General features: G+C 49.7%; 5 protein-coding genes across 5 annotated transcripts; 4 read left to right on the top strand and 1 right to left on the bottom strand.

The window, feature by feature from the left end:
- Positions 1 to 18: 18 nt before the first annotated feature.
- On the top strand, positions 19 to 3485 carry TRUGW13939_03829 (uncharacterized protein; the record flags this gene model as incomplete). The annotated part of the gene is made up of 12 exons (XM_035487008.1): positions 19 to 107; positions 164 to 438; positions 507 to 900; positions 1037 to 1095; positions 1209 to 1331; positions 1395 to 1608; positions 1673 to 1890; positions 2117 to 2340; positions 2409 to 2517; positions 2569 to 2780; positions 2834 to 3391; positions 3444 to 3485. 12 exons carry the CDS (start codon positions 19 to 21, stop codon positions 3483 to 3485), a joined length of 2517 nt encoding a protein of 838 aa, XP_035342901.1.
- Positions 3486 to 3916: 431 nt separating this feature from the next.
- TRUGW13939_03828 (uncharacterized protein) lies at positions 3917 to 6171 on the top strand (the record flags this gene model as incomplete). Its single annotated transcript, XM_035487007.1, has 5 exons — positions 3917 to 4302; positions 4362 to 4510; positions 4563 to 4650; positions 4711 to 5207; positions 5267 to 6171. The coding sequence occupies 5 exons, from the start codon at positions 3917 to 3919 to the stop codon at positions 6169 to 6171; spliced, it is 2025 nt and encodes a 674-aa protein (XP_035342900.1).
- An 89-nt stretch (positions 6172 to 6260) lies between these two features.
- TRUGW13939_03827 (uncharacterized protein) lies at positions 6261 to 9090 on the bottom strand (the record flags this gene model as incomplete). Its single annotated transcript, XM_035487006.1, has 8 exons — positions 6261 to 6298; positions 6358 to 7183; positions 7245 to 7865; positions 7925 to 8234; positions 8293 to 8445; positions 8497 to 8731; positions 8797 to 8871; positions 8928 to 9090. The coding sequence occupies 8 exons, from the start codon at positions 9088 to 9090 to the stop codon at positions 6261 to 6263; spliced, it is 2421 nt and encodes an 806-aa protein (XP_035342899.1).
- Positions 9091 to 9364: 274 nt separating this feature from the next.
- TRUGW13939_03826 (uncharacterized protein) lies at positions 9365 to 10885 on the top strand (the record flags this gene model as incomplete). Its single annotated transcript, XM_035487005.1, has 6 exons — positions 9365 to 9741; positions 9792 to 10106; positions 10164 to 10226; positions 10276 to 10348; positions 10395 to 10787; positions 10844 to 10885. The coding sequence occupies 6 exons, from the start codon at positions 9365 to 9367 to the stop codon at positions 10883 to 10885; spliced, it is 1263 nt and encodes a 420-aa protein (XP_035342898.1).
- Positions 10886 to 18222: 7337 nt separating this feature from the next.
- Positions 18223 to 19185, top strand: TRUGW13939_03825 (uncharacterized protein; the record flags this gene model as incomplete). The annotated part of the gene is made up of 3 exons (XM_035487004.1): positions 18223 to 18303; positions 18362 to 18425; positions 18500 to 19185. The coding sequence occupies 3 exons, from the start codon at positions 18223 to 18225 to the stop codon at positions 19183 to 19185; spliced, it is 831 nt and encodes a 276-aa protein (XP_035342897.1).
- Positions 19186 to 19519: the final 334 nt, after the last annotated feature.

Raw genomic sequence — 19519 nt, 5'->3', positions numbered from 1 at the left:
CAATCTCAAATCAACAAGATGGCCGCCAACAAAACTCCAGATATTACTCTCTACACGGCGCAGACGCCCAATGGAATCAAGATTTCCATTGCGCTAGAAGAGCTTGGGTGAGCTCTTTGTCTACCTTTTTCTTTTCCTGGTGATAAAAGCTGACAATGGTAAGACTCCCTTACAAAGTCGAAAAGATCGAAATCAGCAAAGACGTCCAGAAAGAGCCCTGGTTTCTGGAAATCAACCCTAATGGACGCATCCCGGCTATAACCGACACATTCAGTGACGGACAGAAAATCCGCCTGTTTGAGTCGGGCAGTATCCTGCAGTATCTGGTGGACAACTATGATCCGGAGTACAAGCTGTCATATCCTCGCGGATCGCGTGAGTCTTATGAGGTTGGCAACTGGTTATTTTTCCAGAATGCCGGAGTTGGGCCTATGCAGGGTATTTCCTGACCCCTCTCTCCCTAGTCAGAACAGAAAAGTCTGAAGTATTGACACAAAAAAATCAAGGCCAGGCAAATCACTTTAGCCGCTACGCACCCGAGCGCATTGAATACGGCGTAAAACGCTACACCAACGAAACGCGGCGCCTCTACGGCGTTCTGGACAAGCACCTCGCCAGCTCCAAATCCGGCTACCTGGTTGGCGACCACGCCACCATCGCCGACGTGTCGCATTGGGGTTGGGTTGCGGCCGCGGGCTGGGCAGGCATCGAGATCGACGATTTCCCGCATCTCAAGGCATGGGAAGAGAGAATGGCGGCGCGTCCTGGTGTTGAAAAGGGCAGGCATGTCCCCGAAAAGCATACTGTCAAGGAGGTCCTCAAGGACAAGGCGCTGGCTGAGAAGCGGGCAGAAGAGAACCGCGCGTGGGTGCAACGGGGCATGGCGGCTGATGCAAAAAAGTGATATTTACATGTAGTAGAATCATTTGAATGCCGTTCATCTTGTTGACATGAGTATTTATAGGAGTAGGTGTTTGATAATAAGTTAAGGAATAAATAATGAATACATTGGGCATATTGAGCTAGTCTAAATTAGGAAGAGCGGGAGAAAATCGCCACCTGTGCGAACTAGTCCATATGCGGCTAGCGGCCATGGTGAATCCCTGAAAAGAAAGAAGAACGGTTGTCGACAACTAAATCTTTCACTTTCAACAACCACCATCTCGCCAGCTGAGTTATCATGTCGTGGCGCAACCAGGGAATCACAGGCTCCAACAACATCCCTCTAGGGAAGAGGCGTTTCGGCGCCGATGACGAGGGTAGCGAAGGCTCGACGCCAACTCTGACAACGTCGGAGAATGGCGCCGGCCGTGGCAGGAGCCCGACTCGAGGTGAGTCGATGGCAATATCACATGTATACTCCAAAAAGGCCTGCACTGACATACTATCTCTAGCTGAACCGCCCGCAGACGGCGTGAAACGACGCAAGAAGCGCAACCGCTGGGGAGACGCGCAAGAGAACAAAGCTGCTGGCCTCATGGGCTTGCCGACCATGATCATGGCCAACTTCACTAATGAGCAGCTGGAAGCCTACACGCTGCATCTCCGGATTGAGGAGATCAGCCAGAAGCTTCGTATCAACGACGTCGTCCCCGCGGATGGTGACAGGTTCGTTTTCCTACATCTTTCCTCCCTCTCTTTCTTTGTCATCCTTTTACTAATGAGACCACAGATCCCCGTCGCCTCCGCCGCAATACGACAACTTTGGACGCCGTGTAAACACAAGGGAATACCGCTACCGGAAGCGTTTGGAAGATGAGCGCCACAAGCTCATCGAAAGGGCCATGAAGGTCATTCCCAACTACCACCCGCCCGCTGACTACAGGCGTCCCACCAAGACCCAGGAAAAGGTCTACGTACCTGTGAATGACTATCCAGAGATTAACTTCAGTATGATAACTAACCCTCTAACCCTCCTAACCGCGTTGTACCTGCCCCTATCTATGATGATCCAAGCTCGATTCGGGCTTGAAATGACACCGCCATGTCAGGATGTCTCATCTCGTTTCTTGCTAACTCATTGATAATGCTTTCTTTTTTTTATTGGATTTTGCGCGCTTTCTTGCTTTTTAAAAAACCAGACATACTAACACTTAGCTTCCTTGCTTTACTAAAGTTGGTTTACTTATCGGACCCCGTGGAAATACTTTGAAGACCATGGAGAAAGAATCGGGTGCTAAAATTGCCATTCGAGGCAAAGGCTCCGTCAAGGAAGGAAAAGGTCGTTCTGATGCTGCTCACACTAGCAACCAGGAGGAGGATCTTCACTGTTTGATCATGGCAGACACCGAGGAAAAGGTCAACAAGGCCAAGAAGCTTGTTCACAACGTTATCGAAACAGTGAGTCTTTTTTTATTTCCCTTTAATTCTCCTTTTATATTAGGGTTATATGCTGATCAGTGCAATAGGCTGCTTCCATCCCCGAAGGCCAGAACGAGCTCAAGCGAAACCAGCTTCGACAGCTGGCCGCCCTCAACGGTACCCTACGTGACGACGAAAACCAAGCTTGCCAGAACTGTAAGTTTTTTCTCTCTCAAATTATTCTGAGATGTCGGCTAACTGTTTCAGGTGGACAAATCGGCCATCGCAAATATGACTGCCCCGAACAGCGCAACTTCACTGCCAACATCATTTGCCGCGTCTGTGGAAATGCCGGGCATATGGCTCGCGACTGTCCTGATCGTCAACGCGGAACCGATTGGCGCAACAACAATGGAGCCAATGGCGGACGTGGACCGCGTGCTATTGGAGCAGGCGATGCTGTGGACCGTGAAATGGAGGTATGTTTATACTCTTTCTGTTTTGAAGGGAATTGTACTAACTACTTGTGTAGCAACTTATGCAAGAACTTTCTGGTGGCGGCGCTGGCCCCAACGGAGAAGCTCCTCGCCGTATCGAAGGCGGACCAGGCGGTTACGAGCAAGATGCGGACCTCAAACCCTGGCAACAACGCGGGCCTCCTGCCTCGGATGTTGCACCATGGCAGCAGCAACGTGGCCGGGATAATCGTGGCCGCGACGACTATGGTGGTGGCCGTGATGACTACGGTAGCCGCGACAATGGCGCTGCTCCGTGGGCCCAAAGCCGCGGTGGTGGTGGCGACTATGGCTATGGCTCCCAGGGCGGTTACGGTGCTCCAGGTGCTCCTCCAGGTGCTCCCCCCGGCGCTGCTCCATGGCAGCAGCAAGCTCCTCCGCCACCGCCTCCTGGAGGCCAAGCAGGCTATGGCTACGGATATCCTCCTGGTGGCTACTCGTCTGCTGTGCCTGGCGCTCCTCCCGGTGCTCCTCCTGGTCTTTCAGGCGCCCCTCCAGGCTTGGATTCTATGTACTATGGTGCTGGTGCTGGAGCACCTCCACCGCCTCCCCCTGGCGACGGACCTCCTCCTCCTGTGAGTACTTACTTTCTGTTGTTCTATGATAACTACTAACGATTGTTTGTAGCCTCCAAGCGATCTACCTCCTCCCCCTCCACCACCGGCCTAAATGGACTCGAATTTGCTAGGACTCGTGCTTTGTCGACAATTGCAACCGTAACAAAATTACTGATCCGTGACTACTAACTTTGCTTTATCTTTGTGTGCAGTGTATTTTATCGCCTTCGGATAAGAATGCAACATGATGCTATTTATTTATTTAGAAATACTTTTAACATTTCAAAAGTAATGTTGATGTCAGTATGCATGAGTCATTAGCGTAGTGTCGGCCGATAGTCCGGCCCCGCACGAGCCAAGCGGAGCTTTCACTTCATCCATTCTTCTTTTCTTGAGCCTAGTTGAAGCTTCTGCTCATGGAGCGCTTTGAGCTCGTTATATATTACATTTAGCCTAAGTGTATGACAACATTTCAAAATTGGCTACACCTAGCAGTCTATCGTCCCACGCTGCAACAATTTTGTTGTCTCTAGGTGATACAGCATGTCTGCCCTAGACCAATCAGGGCCGCAGCCCATTGGGGCAGACTTTGGTTTTAATCCAGTCTCTAATCTCCATGGCCGCTCGTCTATCACCTCTAGCTTGGCAGCAGGGTCTTCAAGAAAGGATAAGAGCAGCTGGCGGCCCTTTCACTCTTCGCGCTCGCGCCCTGGTCGGTCCTTGAATGATGCCGCTACTGCACAGGAACCTCTGGGTAGAGAGGACAGCCGACGCAGTCATGGCACGACTAGTTCTAGCTGGTGGAAGGTGCATTTTTTTCGCGGCATGGTCAATGATATCAAACGGAGGGCACCTTTTTACTGGAGTGATTGGACTGATGCCTGGGACTATCGAGTCGTGCCGGCGACGGTTTATATGTATTTTGCAAAGTGTGTTCTTCTTTTGTTCCTTAAATTTATTTTATCTCAGATGTACTGATGATTTGTAGCATTCTTCCTGCACTAGCTTTCTCGCTGGACATGTTCGAAAAGACCAGTCACAGCTATGGCGTGAACGAGGTGCTTCTCGCCTCGGTTTTGGGTTCTGTGGTTTTTGCAGTGCTGGCCGCACAGCCACTTGTCATTGTCGGCGTTACAGGTGAGTTGAATATCTGTAAGTCTTGAAGATAGAATATTGACCATAGCAAAAGGTCCCATCACGGTCTTCAACTATACCGTCTATGACATCATGAGCCCGGGAGGAACCAACTATCTCGCATTTATGTTCTGGATTGGGCTGTAAGCAGCTTTTCTCGCTGTTGCAAATACAACACCCTTACTAATAAATGTTTTTTGCAGCTGGTCGTTGGTTTTCCATTGGATCCTTGCTGTTACAAACGCCTGCAATGGCCTGACATATGTGACTCGCTTCTCGTGCGACATATTCGGCTTCTACGTCGCCTTCATCTACCTCCAAAAGGGAATCCAAGTCCTGACCCGGCAATGGGGTATGGCGGGTGAAACGTCTGCGTTTCTCAGCGTCATGGTCTCGTTGTTGGTCTTGATGAGCGGCTATGTTTGTGGTATGCTCGGCGAAAGCACCCTGTTCCAGAGAAATGTGCGGAAATTCATCGAGGATTATGGCACGCCTCTGACGATTGTGTTTTTCACTGGTTTTGTTCACTATGGACATATGAAGGACGTCCATATCGAGACTCTGCCAACGTCAAAGGCCTTTTTCCCCACGGCGGATCGTAGCTGGCTTGTCGATTTGTGGGATATTAGTGTCGGCGAGGTGTTTCTCGCGATTCCATTTGCTATTCTTCTCACCATTCTTTTCTACTTTGACCACAATGGTAAGCCCATTCTATTACTATAAATTATATATCAACCACCACGCTAATCAGGTTTGTAGTATCATCTCTAATAGCCCAAGGCACCGAGTTCCCTCTTCGCAAACCAGCCGGATTCCACTGGGACATTTTTCTTCTTGGTCTCACCACCGGAGTTGCCGGTGTCCTGGGGATCCCCTTCCCCAATGGCCTCATCCCGCAAGCCCCATTCCACACACAGGCACTCTGCGTAACACGACAAATCTCCGACGACGACGAAACCAACAAGGGCAAAGCCATCCGCATCACCGACCATGTCGTCGAGCAGCGCGTCAGCAATCTCGCACAGGGGATTTTGACTCTGGGCACCATGACCGGCCCGCTCCTGATCGTCCTGCACTTGATCCCTCAGGGCGTACTCGCCGGCCTTTTCTTTATCATGGGCGTCCAGGCCCTACAAGCCAACGGAATCACGCAAAAGCTAGTCTTCCTTGCCCAAGACCGCCATTTCAGTCCCGCCTCAAACCCGCTGAAACGCCTGGAGCGGCGAAGCGCGATCTGGGCGTTTGTCATTCTGGAACTTGTCGGGTTTGGCGCTACGTTTGCAACTACGCAGACTATTGCGGCGATTGGGTTTCCCGTTATTATTTTGTTGTTGATTCCTGTGCGCTCGTTCCTGTTGCCGTTGTGGTTTCGGTCGGAGGAATTGGCGGCGCTGGATGCGCCGACTGCGAGTCCGTTTACAATGGAGTCTGTTGGGGGGGTTTTTGGGTTGTCTGGCGACGAAGACGATGATAACAACTTCAGGGGGGGCTCGGCAGCAGATAATGGTAATGGTGGTTTGTTCACAACCTCTGGTGAGACGGCTGCCTCGCACCGGTCAAGTTCAGAAGAGTCTGTCGTCGACGATGAGTTGGAGAGAGGAGAGTCATATCGGCTGTCATCGCGTCCGACTGCGCGGAAGAGGAGTACGACGACCAAGTCGTAATATTACTATATAAAAAAAAATGCTGTTTAGCGACATATGGAAGAATAGTCTAATAGTGTTCATTCTGATCTATCTACATTGGATTAAATCTAGTCAAACTTGGGCATGGAATACATATCCTCCGGATCTACATGTCGAACTAGTCAGTCAAACAACAACAAAACAACTTGTGTAAGGAGTACTCACCGTTGCGATGCTGCAAAATATATTTCTTGGTCGCTTTGATATCCGACGCCAACTCGCTCAGCAATTCCTGCTGTCTCACACCCACCTTTTCATTCCGCTTGGCCGCACCGCGCACTGCGACCTCTGCAACATGGAAGCGCGAGACATTGTTGACGAGCATCATATCGAACGGGGTCGTGGTCGAGCCTTCTTCTATATATCCGGCAATCGTGACGCGTTCCAGACGCTCCCTGCCGAACAAAAGCCCTTGCAACTCGGTGTTGTAGCCGTGATAGTTGAAATGAACGGGCACATTCGGTGTGAACAACGAGTCAAAGCCGTCGTCAGAGAGTGCGTGAGGATGCGAGCCCGCTGTATCAAGGACCATCAGGTCCGTCACGTTGACGACGCGGACTCGTAGGTCGGGGATGCGCTGTCTCAAGATCGCTGCCGCATAAATGACCTCGAACATGAGCTCGGTGCCGATACCGACCAGGACGACGTCTGGGTTTAAGCCCTGGTCGGTACTGCAGAATCGCCAGACGGATGCTCCCGCACGACAGTGATTCTCGGCCTCTTCGGGACTGAGGAAGACCGGGGTCGGCTGCTTGGATCCAACCATCAGGTTGATGTAGTTTTTTGAGCCGAGACAGTGATGCAGCGTGGATAGGAAGGTGTTGGCGTCCGGTGGCAGGTAGACTCGGGCTGCGAACGGCTTGAGTTTGAGCACTGCGCCGATAAACGATGGGTTCTGGTGGGAGAAGCCATTGTGCTCTTGTCTAGTCCAGGTGCTGGTCTCGATGTAGTTGATACTGGCGACATCGCAGTGCCAATTTGTTTCTCGGGCCTGTGTTTCTGTTAATTTTCTATCATGCTACTTACTCATCCTGCTCGTCAAGATGTCTTACCAGTTTGCAGAACTTGCTGTATTGCACCATCATCGTATGAACAATTCCCAGGAAACTCTCATACGTCGGGAATATGCCCGTCCGGCCGGTCAAGGTGTAGCCCTGCATGAAGCCCTGGCACATGTGCTCGCTCAGCACTTCGATTACGCGGCCGCCCTGGTTTCTCGAGTATTGATCCCACTGAAAGTTGCGTCCAGTATGCGCCAAAGCCTCGTCGAGCTTGTTACTCTCGAGCTCGTCTGGACTGAAAAGGCGGGCCGTGTGAGGGTTTTTGATAAACACCTGGTCGATTAACTTTGCAATCGCCTTCATCGAGCTCTCATACCCGCCCTTGACGACTGCCAGTGGCCTCCAGTCCGGCAGGTCGAGAGGGTAATAGCTGCAGTAAGATTCAGCGCGCTGACCGAGTCTCTTCTTGTCGTTTTTGGGGATGACTGATGTTATTTCGTCGATGGGGCCTCCTTTGCTATTGAAGATTTCATTAGGCTCGTAGGATGCGAGCCAGGCTTGAAGCGCCTCCAGCTCTTCCTTGTCTTTCTTGGCCTTGGGGAGAGGAACCTGATGCGAATGGAAGGATCCTTCGATGAACTGCCCATGTATTTTCTTTGGACCTGACCATCCCTGTTGTCCGTTAACAATAAGGTATAGCCATTTCACCTGGGAGAAGGAAGATTACACACCTTTGGCGTCCGCAGAATCAACACAGGCCATCTAGGCTTGTGAATCGGTCTCCCCTGCCGAGCAGCCTTTTGGATATTGCGAATCTCGCCCACCGCCCAGACCATTGACGTATGTAAGTCTGTGTCGATATCATCGAGACTTTCGACAAAACGTGGCTGGTAGCCGTATCCCACAAACAGCGCGGTCAGTTCCCGATCGTCCATGCAGCCAAACACCGTCCTCTCGCTAATCTTGAAGCCATTTAAATGCAAGATTGGCAGCACGGCGCCGGACTCTTTGGGGTCGAGGAATTTCACTGCATGCCAGCTCCTGCACAAGTTTCACAAGTTAGTCCTAGTTATGTAAAAATAGATAACTGAAATCATACGTTGCTGTTGGCCCTGACTCGGCCTCGCCGTCGCCAATCACACATGTGACGATCAGGTCTGGATTGTCCATGGCGGCGCCGAATGAAACGGCCAGCGCGTATCCAAGCTCCCCGCCCTCGTGAATGGCCCCTGGAGTTTCCGCATTGATATGACTTGGGGAGAATCAGCAGATAGTAACAGTGGAGATAGAAAGTAGAATATACCTAGGCGGGCCCCCGGTGGTGCTAAACGTTGATATCAAACGGGCGAGTCCGTCGGCGTCTCTCGAGAATTGAGGATAGAACTTCTCCATCGAGCCTTCTAGCCACAGGCAGGCCAGGATTGCAGGGGCGCCGTGGCCGGGACCGACGACGTACAGCATGTCGTAGTCATACTTTGAGATCAAGTAGTTGAGATGCGAGTAGACGAGGATGAGGCCGGGACATGTTCCCCAGTGGCCTGCATCAGTTAGATTCTAGTGCTCTTCAAACTATCAGGGCTTGGGAAAAAGAAGTGGAACTGACCCAACAATCGAGGCTTGATGTCGTTGAATTTCAAGTCTCGCTTCAAATACACATTATCTTGTAGGAATATCATAGCTACAAACACGCACCGTCAGCAAAAATCAATTAGTCGCTAGGGACCCATCACCAACCAGCAGCTATATAGCATGCCGCGCGACGATACGCCATCAACGCATCGTAATCCCTCTGCTCGAGCCGGACATAGTCCAGCCTGACCATCAATGCATCGAGCAGGTCAGGCAGGTCAGACGGCATAGGCTCAGGGTTTGGTCGATCTATTATTTCGCCGGGCATATTGAGAGACCTGGCGAGAAACTATTGTAAACATCAATTGATGTGTTTTGATTTACACAGAAGAAGTTATTTTAAGGGGAAAAATGCTAGTGTGCAAGGCAGGAGGGCTGCATGCGATAATGCTGTTGTGGTGATGTCAATGTCAAGCTGGTACGTCATCATTTCGTCGGACAAGCTGAGCTGTACTGTTCAACAACATGAGTGCATCAAAGAGATTCTTTTCAAATACCAACTTAATTGTAATCATTTGTGAACTATTTACCTGGCAATTAAAATGCCGCGAATCATCCTTTCCGTTAACGCGGGGTCCTCGTCCGTGAAAGCGACATTCTACAAGCTGGAGAACCCGCCAGTCGCGGTGCTCGACGCCCAAGTCTCTGGCATCACATCGCCACCACAGACACTCAAATACAGCACAGCAACCAGCAAAAAGAAGGAGCAGCTAAAAGAGAGCCTGGGGACGCCGCCGGATGCGTTCAAGTATTTGCTACGACGATGTCTGACCGACTCTGATCTAGCACAATTGGCTGGCATGGACGATGTAGTATTCATCTGCCACCGCATCGTCCATGGAGGGGATTACACGCAGGCTATTGAGATCAATGACGAAACGTACCACAATCTAAAGAAAATCGAAGACCTTGCTCCTCTGTATGAAGCAGCTTAGACAATGAGGAGGAGGAAAAGGCTAACCACAGTAGACACAACTTCCCCGCGCTCGAAATCATTCGCAAATGCAGACAAGAGCTGCCAAACGTCAAAAACATTGCACACTTTGACTCGGCCTTTCACCACACTTTACCCAAGCATGTCCGCACTTATGCGATTGACCAGGAGGTGGCGACACGAAACAAGCTGCGCAAGTACGGGTTTCACGGTATTAGCTACGCCTTCATACTCCGGTCTGTCGCGGAGTTTTTGGGGAAACCGCAACAGGATACAAACCTGATAGTCATGCACATTGGGAGCGGGGCTTCGGTGTGCGCTATCAAGGCGGGGAAGTCTATAGACACTTCGTAAGAGAGACAAGACCTTTTACATCTTGGGAAATGGCTCTAATCCTGGATTGTTAGTATGGGGTTGACTCCTTTGGCAGGATTGCCCGGTGCGACTCGAAGCGGGGATGTCGATCCAAGGTGGGTGTGTGAAACACGCAGTTAGGAATTATGACTGATGCAGTTCTAGCTTGGTGTTTCATTATACAAGCGAAGCCAGTAGCTTGAGTCCGGCTAGCACCAAGGAGATGCACATTAGTACAGTAAGTTGCCGATCTATAGCAGCAGCAGCAACTAAAATTTCCCTAGGCAGAGGAAATCCTTAACAAAAAGAGCGGCTGGAAAGGCCTCACTGGAACGACAGACTTCTCACAAATCGCCGTCGACAACCCACCCACAGAGAACCACCGACTCGCATTCGACATTCTGGTCGACCGAATCTGCGGGTTCGTGGGCAACTATTTTGTCAAGTTGCGCGGCCGCGTAGACGCCCTGGTGTTTGCCGGAGGTATTGGAGAAAAAAGCGCACTGCTGCGACAAGCAGTGACGCAAGAATGCAGCAGCCTTGGATTCGATCTGGACGCGCAGCGAAACAGCCACGGCGCCGAAGACGACAAGCCTGTCACGGATCTGACGAGAGATTATTCATCGGACAAGAAAGAAGCGAAACCGCGGGTGCTGATCTGCCAGACGGACGAGCAGGTGAGTTGAACTACACTCACTTACTTTGTTTGGGGTTTAGAGACTGATTTGCGCAGTTCCAAATGGCTTATCACAGCGTCAACCATATGAAGATATGAGTAGGATTGTCAGAGTGGATCAAGCTGTTGTAAAGTATTATCACGCCTTAATGACCCCCATGCATGTTGATTGGACGAGGGAGATGATAATCCAGTGGCAAATTGGTGGCAACAAGAGCATGATATCATTTGTCGATCAGGCGATCAAAAGTCGCACGATGATAGAATCAGCTAGCACATTATTACAACGTCGTAGTGGATTATCTTGTTGGCAAACTCAAAATGCGTTTCGGAATACTAAGTAGTAAGAGGTAGGTGGTAGTGTAAAGTTGAAACATGAACTTTGGATGGTCGGGTCGGCCCGTCAGAGTTTCCAAATGAAGACCGCGGATGAAAATGACCTGATATTAATATGATCCACGTATGCAATAGTAATAATATTAGTAGTACTTTCACGCGCTCCTTGCGGGACCTGGAAGGAGGCTGAAGCATTGACAATAATAATGCCTAATCAAGTACCCTCCGTGTTTAATCTCGCCATGCTGCAAGTCAATCGGCTCAATCCTGTCCTTCGGTACGGCGACATTTACGATCCTTCTGATGCGGTCATTACATCAACATTACTTACAATTCGACGGGACTGCCGAGGAGGATGCAGTACGATTCCGTGGCCTGACATGATAAGTGATTCCTCTGATAGATGAGATGTCGCTAAGAATGTGGCGTCCAGGGATGTTCCCCCAACGGTCCCAAAAGGGGCAATCCGATGGCTTCAAACTCACAAAACAGAGAATGTTAGTGCAGCAGGATTTTTTTCTGTCAGTGTCTCAGTGTCAGATTCTCGGAGACAATATAGTAATACTAGTCATGTCACTAGACAGCGATCAGAATACTGATAATATGGAATCTCCGTACTCCGTGCGTGTACCACGTAGTTACCATACTGCTGGATCGACCAGCCCACAATTTGGGCACCGCATTAAAAAATAAAAAATAAAAAACCAACCACCAAAAGCAGCGATTTTCCCAACAAGCCCAAGAGTGATCGACACGGATAGTAAAATACCACCAACAAAGGCTAAAATAGTCGCAAAAAAGGTACCAACTTTGGGGGAGCAGAAAAAAAGGACCGCGGAAGCGCGTCCGCGGGCCGGGCTTGGCCTGGGCGAGCACGCCTCAGCAAGACCGTCGACTTCGACCGTTGTCTTGGGAACGCTAATTATCCATAGTTTTTTTAATAATAAAAAAGTATAATGCAATAATAAAACCAATAAGAAAAATTCAAGGTTCCTTGCCAAAGCTTGCAAGCCGTGCTCAAATGAGGCTTCAGGGGAGAATATTAAATGGCGACCAACACTGGCGGAAATGAACGGGATTCCCCCGGTCGTATACGAGTCAATCGCAGCCGCTAGTGTCCAGTTCGTTCTAACTTTTGACATGTCCATGGCTGGCTGTCAATGAGTCAGTTATTTTATTTTTCTGGTCGATATGTTGATCAGTCTGATCAGTTGGGAGGCTGGCAAGTATTAACTGTTGAGTAGTAAGACTCCGTAGTACATCGGTAGTAGTACTTAGTACGGTCGGAAATACTCCGCTGGATGGCAGAAGTTGACGGACTCAAATACTCCGTATGATGGGGAACGACAAGCAAGTCGACGGGGAAATTCTCGCAGTACCGGGTGGACACCACAGCTGCTAGTGTAGTATATGCCACGCCTGATATAGCTGATTACCGATAGCTGATGTATAGGCTTTGTACCTTGCATGGCGGGTCATGCATCGCGCTGCAGCCTGCTGCAGGTACGCGGTCAGGGACCAAGGACCAAGCCGCCGGGTTGGTGATCTGCCAGTCGGGTTCTCTTCCATTGGCGATCCGCCGCGCTGTCTCACTTTTTAATTTTCTTTTTCTTGCAGAGTTTTCATTGTGCGTTCCCGGGTGGTCATTATTATTGCTGTATGTGTGTGCGTTTCCTTGCTTTTGGGTTTGCTTGTTGACAAGTTTCCGGCCGGATCGATCGATCGGGAGTCAGTCGGACTTGGGACTCAATAATAACTGACAGAAGCCAAGACGCTGGGAGACGTGTCAGTACATAGTACATACGTACATGTATTCGTAGACTGAGGCATAACCTCGTTTCGTGGCAGCCTAGACCCTGGAGGGAGTCAGAGTCACCGTTGAAGCATGGACGCGGCAATTGCCGGCTCGATCATTGCGACATTGCCCAGAGCGCCGCACGTGATATCCTGGTCGTTCATGCTAGTACAAACCGCAAACTTCTAGAACGCGCAGGCTTTGTTCCCGCAGCCGAGGATTGTTATTATTAGTAATTTATTATCACATGTACTTGTACGACCCTGTACGGGGTAAGTTAACACATGTAATATGCAATCGGAGATGTGACTGCAGGATTCATACGTAATAATACTCCGGGTTTGGAAAACAAATCCTCCATATTGGCCGTATATACAGAGTACACCTGTCATAATCTATTAAATACATTATTATTTATCCCTGCACCCCGGACTCTATCCAGTGTGTCCCCGGCAAATTTCCGCGTCGAAAAGCTAGAAGCGGCCCAGAAGCAGGTTGCATGCGGGCGCTTTCCTAGTGGCATCGCAGACGATCTCTACTACTATTAGGGCTGCAGCGGCTTGCAGGATGCAGCCTTTCTTTTTTTTTTTTTTTTTTTTTGATCTCTCTCTCTTCTTCTGTACAACTTGTAACACGGAGTCGTAAGTCGGCCTCTTCCATGTTTCCGTTCCAAGGCCACCCTGGCATGTCGCACCCAATTACCGTGCTACCGAGTTAGTAGCCTAGTCGCACTGGAATCGTCTATGATCGTCTGGTTCGATGGGGCCTGCAACGTACGGTAACGTAGCAGGCTGGGGGAGAGCCACGCGAGACTAGTGGAACCAACCACCGGGATTTTGGTCCCCGTTGTTCAAAAAGAATCCATCAGAATGATCCATTACTTAGTTGGGAATCGCTCTGTGTAGCGTTTAAACTTCTACGGAATTATCGCGTGGCATCGGTAGTACTCTGTACGCCAAAAGAAGAAATATTACGTACTTATGGGAAAAAAAAAAAAAAAAAAAAAAAAGGTGTGTTTCTGTATTGCCATGACGATAAGCTTCTTCAGCCCCCATCCCGCAAGCCATCCCTGTCAACACGCTGCCGGCACTCCCCTGGGCCTGACACGGCCAACGGTGGCGGTCATGGTAAATCCTGCTGGAACGAGGGAATTTACCAGACAGGCATTGAATTATATCATTTGACAGGATCAAGGAATTATTGCGAGTACGCGAGAGTACAGAGCCCTCCGTACTTGACACGGTGATTTGACGGTGGCTTTGGAAAGGGGGGTGTGGTGTGTGGTGTGTGGAAAAGGGGCCGGATAAGCCAATAATCACTATTGAGGCCACCCGCCAACGCTGGTCATTGTTACTATTTGTATTTACAATCAGTGATCCCATCCCGCGTTGTCTGTATCTGGGTCGCCCTGTTCTTACTCCGTAATGTTGAGGGGGGTTGATAGCTGGATTTGGCCAACTGCTGCGTACGTACAAACCAACTATAGCAGGGTTGCCAGTGCTCTGCATTGGATGAATCACTCGGTCAGCTTTGACATGGGATGAATGATAGAGTGCAACGGGCGGGTCTAGCAGGGATGTCAACCCAGCGCTGAGATATCCCGGAGTAGGAACAGAGTATTATGAGTGTATTGTTAGTAAATAATAATAATAGGAGTAAGCCTCGGGTTCCAATGGCCCCACAGGGCGCGGCGCTTGGCCCAAGGAGGAAAGCAGCGACTACAGCCGGGTGGGGTTTTGTGTATTTCGGCATCTTACCATAAACGGACTAGCGGTGCGCAGCCCACTGGAACAAGTGGGCCCGGCGGGAACGCAGGCGCTAGGCCGGTCCGGGCCAAGCGCAGCCGCCAGGGGGGGCTGGACTCGCAGTGCGATTGGGCGAAGCGGGCCAGGCAGGATTGCGCCGATGGGCGATGGCCCCACTCGCCATCGCCGTTGCGGTACGTTCCTGTCCCCCGGGTCCGCCTTTTGCTACTAGCGCGGAAATACCCACACACGTAAATTGTAATAAACCAGGTACCCCACTAGTCGATTGTAGGGTTAGCGCCGGATAACAACTAGGCCCGAAGCGCCTAGATTGATGATTGTTATTTGCGATCAATTTCCCCTGCTCCGATTATTGGGTTTGGGAGGAGCCTTGGGCAGGGGCGCGAAAAGGGCCCGAAAAGTGAAAAAAAAAAAAATATATCAACGCTAGAGCTCCCCCTTCCGGCAACATTTCTGCGTTCGCCTTGTGATTGCTCTGCTTTTTGCTTTTGTGCGTGTTGCTTTTTGTTTGCCATCGTCATTCCTTTTTTTCTGTCTATCTGTCTTGTCTCATCAACTCGGTTGTTTCCCGTCTACTCTGGGCCGACCTCCCAGTACATATACCTGCCTCCCAGTCGACCTCCTTGCGATACATCATCTTCTGCAGACTACTTGTTCCAACTCCGTGTTACACGTACCCGGCCGCGCGCCTCCTTGCCTATCCTTGTTTCTCTTTCTCTTTTTCTTCCCAGAAAAAGAAAGGAAACCCTGTCAGATCTGTTTGAAATCAGAAAAAAAAAACAAAAATACCTGATAAACTCAGTCTGCAGCACGCCATATCACATCGACGAATTGCATCCTCCGAGACCTGTCCATCCCTGGCCTCCCACCCACCAGCCCGGTTTGCCTCACATTCCTGCCTAAAAGCAAACCGAACATCTCCCTAGGTGCCACCCGACTTGCCGGAACTGCAGGGAACCTTCAAAAAGACTGCCTTCTGCCCGGCTGCACAACCTTCCTGGGACCCTGCCTTGTCTTGCAACCAGGCCTGTCATTCATTTTGTCGTTGCTCAGCTTTTGCTGTGCTGTCCAGTCGGCCGTTGGTTCCATCAACCCGTCACCACATTCTCTTTACTTTTTTTTTTATCTCTCTGTTGAGTACTCTCGCATTACATAAGGTGAGTTTTTATCACTGGTCGACCTGTATAAATACACCTGCCGCGCCCTTCTCTCCACCCCTTTCTCGTTCCCACAACATTCAACTATCTCAACCACCCACATCGAACACAGTCGCGACTCTCTCGCAAGGGATGCATCTGAACTCGACTGACACGGCGATTTCCCACTCCAGCTTCACAATGATTGTCCGAGATCTCTCCGCAACAAACATGGGCCGTGGCGCCTACGACACTACCGGAGTCAAAAAACCCGGTGCTCCTCCACCTCCTCCGTCTCGCCGATAGATGAAATCCTATCATCGCCGAACATCTGGAGCGGATGAGCCAACTCCCGTCGATACTACGACTGCCTCACGGCTGCCCTGGTGCTCGCCTTCTCAACTTATGTCGAGCACCTGTATACGTGCAGTCCGGTTCGGTATGTTAGCTCGTTCCTCACCCCGGTTGATGATCCTTATTCTTACACCTCTGTTAGACCGTCCTTCTCTCTTCTTAGAGTGACTCGCCAGTCACTTTCCACGGACTGGCCTTCTTTTACTCCCGACATAGATTTCTTTTTAATCGTGCCTTTTTCGAATGCGACTGTACCACCATTCCGTTTTTTGAGCTCGATCATTTTTCCCCGGCGATTCCAGTTCGGCACGCCCCAGTTGATCGGTGCTTCGTTTTCCTTTTTTCCGTTGCGACGTTGCTAAAAAGTCTTTTATTATTTCATTATCTACGGGATCTGATTTTACACCACGGCGTTCGACTATAGACGGGACAGTTATCATGGCAAGCATGGGATATACCAGGATTTTTATTATTATTATTTAGAACCTCGACTTCACAGTCAACCTTTTTTTCTGCATTTTTTTCTTTCTGCTTCTTTGCCGTCGACTTGGAGATACTCATGTACAATTTTTGGAAATGCAGCAGAGTTGGTTGATTTTCTTGATCACCGATCTGCGTCGTTTGGATGTTTTTTATTATGTTTTTTTAATCATGGAGGATTTTGGATTTTTTTGGAGGGCATGTATCACGACGTCACATTTTGATTGCATCTAGGGCTGGTCCTTTTGGTTTGTCTACTACTATATTACTATATTTCAGCTTTAATTTATGCCATTATCGTTATCAGTATTATCATTCATTGTATCTAGCTTAATCGGCCCATCTAGACCGACTTCAAGCAGAGACTAGCTTGGGTGGGTTCATTGTCCAGTTCCCTACGTGTTTGCATTGTTGCAAACACACGTTCATCTAAATTTCCGAACCGACTGCTTTCGCTGAGGGGGCGGATCTCGTTTTCGTAATTCCCCGAACTATTTGGATTTTATTCTGGTCGGGACTGCCCACCATTCCGGAAACAAAGGTCGTTGGCGTAGTGCTTGCCAGGTGTGTTTGTGTTTGTGTGTTGGTGTTACGTTGTACAGACAAAATCCGGTCTGATTTAAAATAAGTATTTTTTTTTTCACTGCACAAGCCCAGGAATATCGGAACTTATCAATCCGCGGGCCAGCGTTTGATCGATCAGAGACATGTATAATAGATTCGTTCGTATTGATTATCCTTGCAAATTAAAATAAAAAAGGATTGTCAACTGCATTGTGATGTTCGTTTGATCTGCTGAGGAAACATGACCGGGGTGCTATATACTAACAATGTACAAAAATAGCAACATCTTCTTCTGCTAAAGGCGTAAACGGCCATGCTCTGGAATGTTCCTCGTATCTCGTATCACCTTGATGATGACGATGATGTCAGCTTGCCTTATCCGTTTGACTCTTAACCCCTAATAATCTGTCTGAGTGGAAGTGACGGAAGAATCCGAATTGAAGATTACGATCGTGTCGGGTTGAGACAACTATTCTACCGAGGTAACCCGAAAAATTCAAATAGTCATATACACATTTACATCTTGTTGATGTTGATGTTGTTGCTATAATTAAAAAAGTGCAGGCCAGATCACGTGCCGCCCACCGCACTATGCCTGCTTTTGTACTAGCCCCGCCAGCTCTATCCAAGACGACGTCCCGACGAGGGCCGTCACCGGCGCGCAAAGCTCCCTATTAATCAGGCTGCCTGGGAGTTGCTGTCCTTCATTCAGGCTTTGTTCGTATTTAACACAGTCGAACCACGAAACTTGTTTTTTAATTTATTGCATGCTTACCACTTGGGGCCGGATTTCCGTCAAGCAAACAAACAACTCTTTTTATTCAGCTCGCCGATTACCCTCTTGATACGCCGCCCGGCTGACCATTATATTTCGAGTGGCGATAACAAACAACCAACCCCGGCCAACCCGGCAAATTCTGCGAATTATATATTTCACCGCGCTATATCTGCCTGACACACACGTCTTGAACCAAAAAAGAATAATACACTTGCTATTAAGCAACCATGTCAGACTCAGCCCCAGCTGGCCCGAAGCCGAGCAGCAGTGTCAAGCTCGTGCTACTCGGCGAGGCGGCTGTCGGAAAGGTATGATCTGAAGATGAGGATATTCTTGTCGATACTGGCTGACACAACGTGCGGATAGTCGTCGCTGGTTCTGCGATTTGTGAACAATGACTTTCAGGAGAACAAGGAACCTACAATCGGCGGTATGTACTTTGATCCACTACTATTGTCCTTTATCTATCTATCGATATGATATGAATTTACTAATTCTTTACAGCCGCTTTCCTGACTCAAAAATGCTCGCTACCGACACGAACAATCAAATTCGAAATCTGGGATACCGCGGGACAAGAACGGTTTGCCTCGCTGGCGCCAATGTACTACCGAAACGCCCAGGCCGCTCTCGTTGTATATGACTTGACAAAGCCCTCGTCACTGGTGAAAGCAAAGCACTGGGTCGCCGAGCTCCAACGCCAAGCCAGCCCCGGCATCGTCATCGCGCTCGTGGGAAACAAACTCGATCTCACCAGCTCCGGGGGCGGCGACGGCGACGAGGCAGCGACCGCAACGTCTGCTGCTGACACAGCTGACAACGGCGCGCCGGGCCCAGACGCAGACGCAGACGACGAAACAGGCGGTGGCGAGAATAATGATGTCGACGACGGCGAGGACAATGACAATGCGACGTCGGATGCGCGCAAGATCTCGACCCGCGAAGCCAGCACGTACGCAGACGAAGAAGGGCTCTTGTTCTTCGAGACCAGTGCCAAAACGGGATTCAACGTCTCAGAAGTGTTTACAGCGATCGCCAATGCGATCCCCGAAACAAATCTCAAGGGCGCAAAGACGGGTCCGGGAGCTGGTGGCCAGACGTCTCTTGGGCCAGGCAGGTCGGGAGACGATTCCCGAGTCAACCTCGGCGACCGCAGCGCTGCGGGGGCCAAGGAAGGATGCGCGTGTTGATTTTGTTGTTGTTTTATCGATCACCTTTTGAGATGCTTATGAAGACTGATTTCCATGCGCCGATTCGGATCTTTTTCTTGTTCCTTTCCTGTTCTTTTCATGTCCCTATTAGTAGGTGACCTGCCGTCGGCAAGTCAATCGCCACCGTATCACATGTGTTAGACAATTGATATCAATAATACTTCTTATTCTATGGATTAAATCTAAATACATTGATATAGAGAGTCCGCAGGCAAGATTGACCAATAGAACGCCAGATCCAAAGACCCAGATCACGGGACCCACTAGTCCCAAATAGGTCAGGTCTAACCCAACATAGACTAGTAATTCGCCT

Source organism: Talaromyces rugulosus, chromosome II (genome assembly GCF_013368755.1).
Source record: "Talaromyces rugulosus chromosome II, complete sequence".
In the NCBI taxonomy this organism is placed as follows: Eukaryota; Fungi; Ascomycota; class Eurotiomycetes; order Eurotiales; family Trichocomaceae; genus Talaromyces; species Talaromyces rugulosus.
This window is presented reverse-complemented; position numbering and strand designations above follow the sequence as displayed.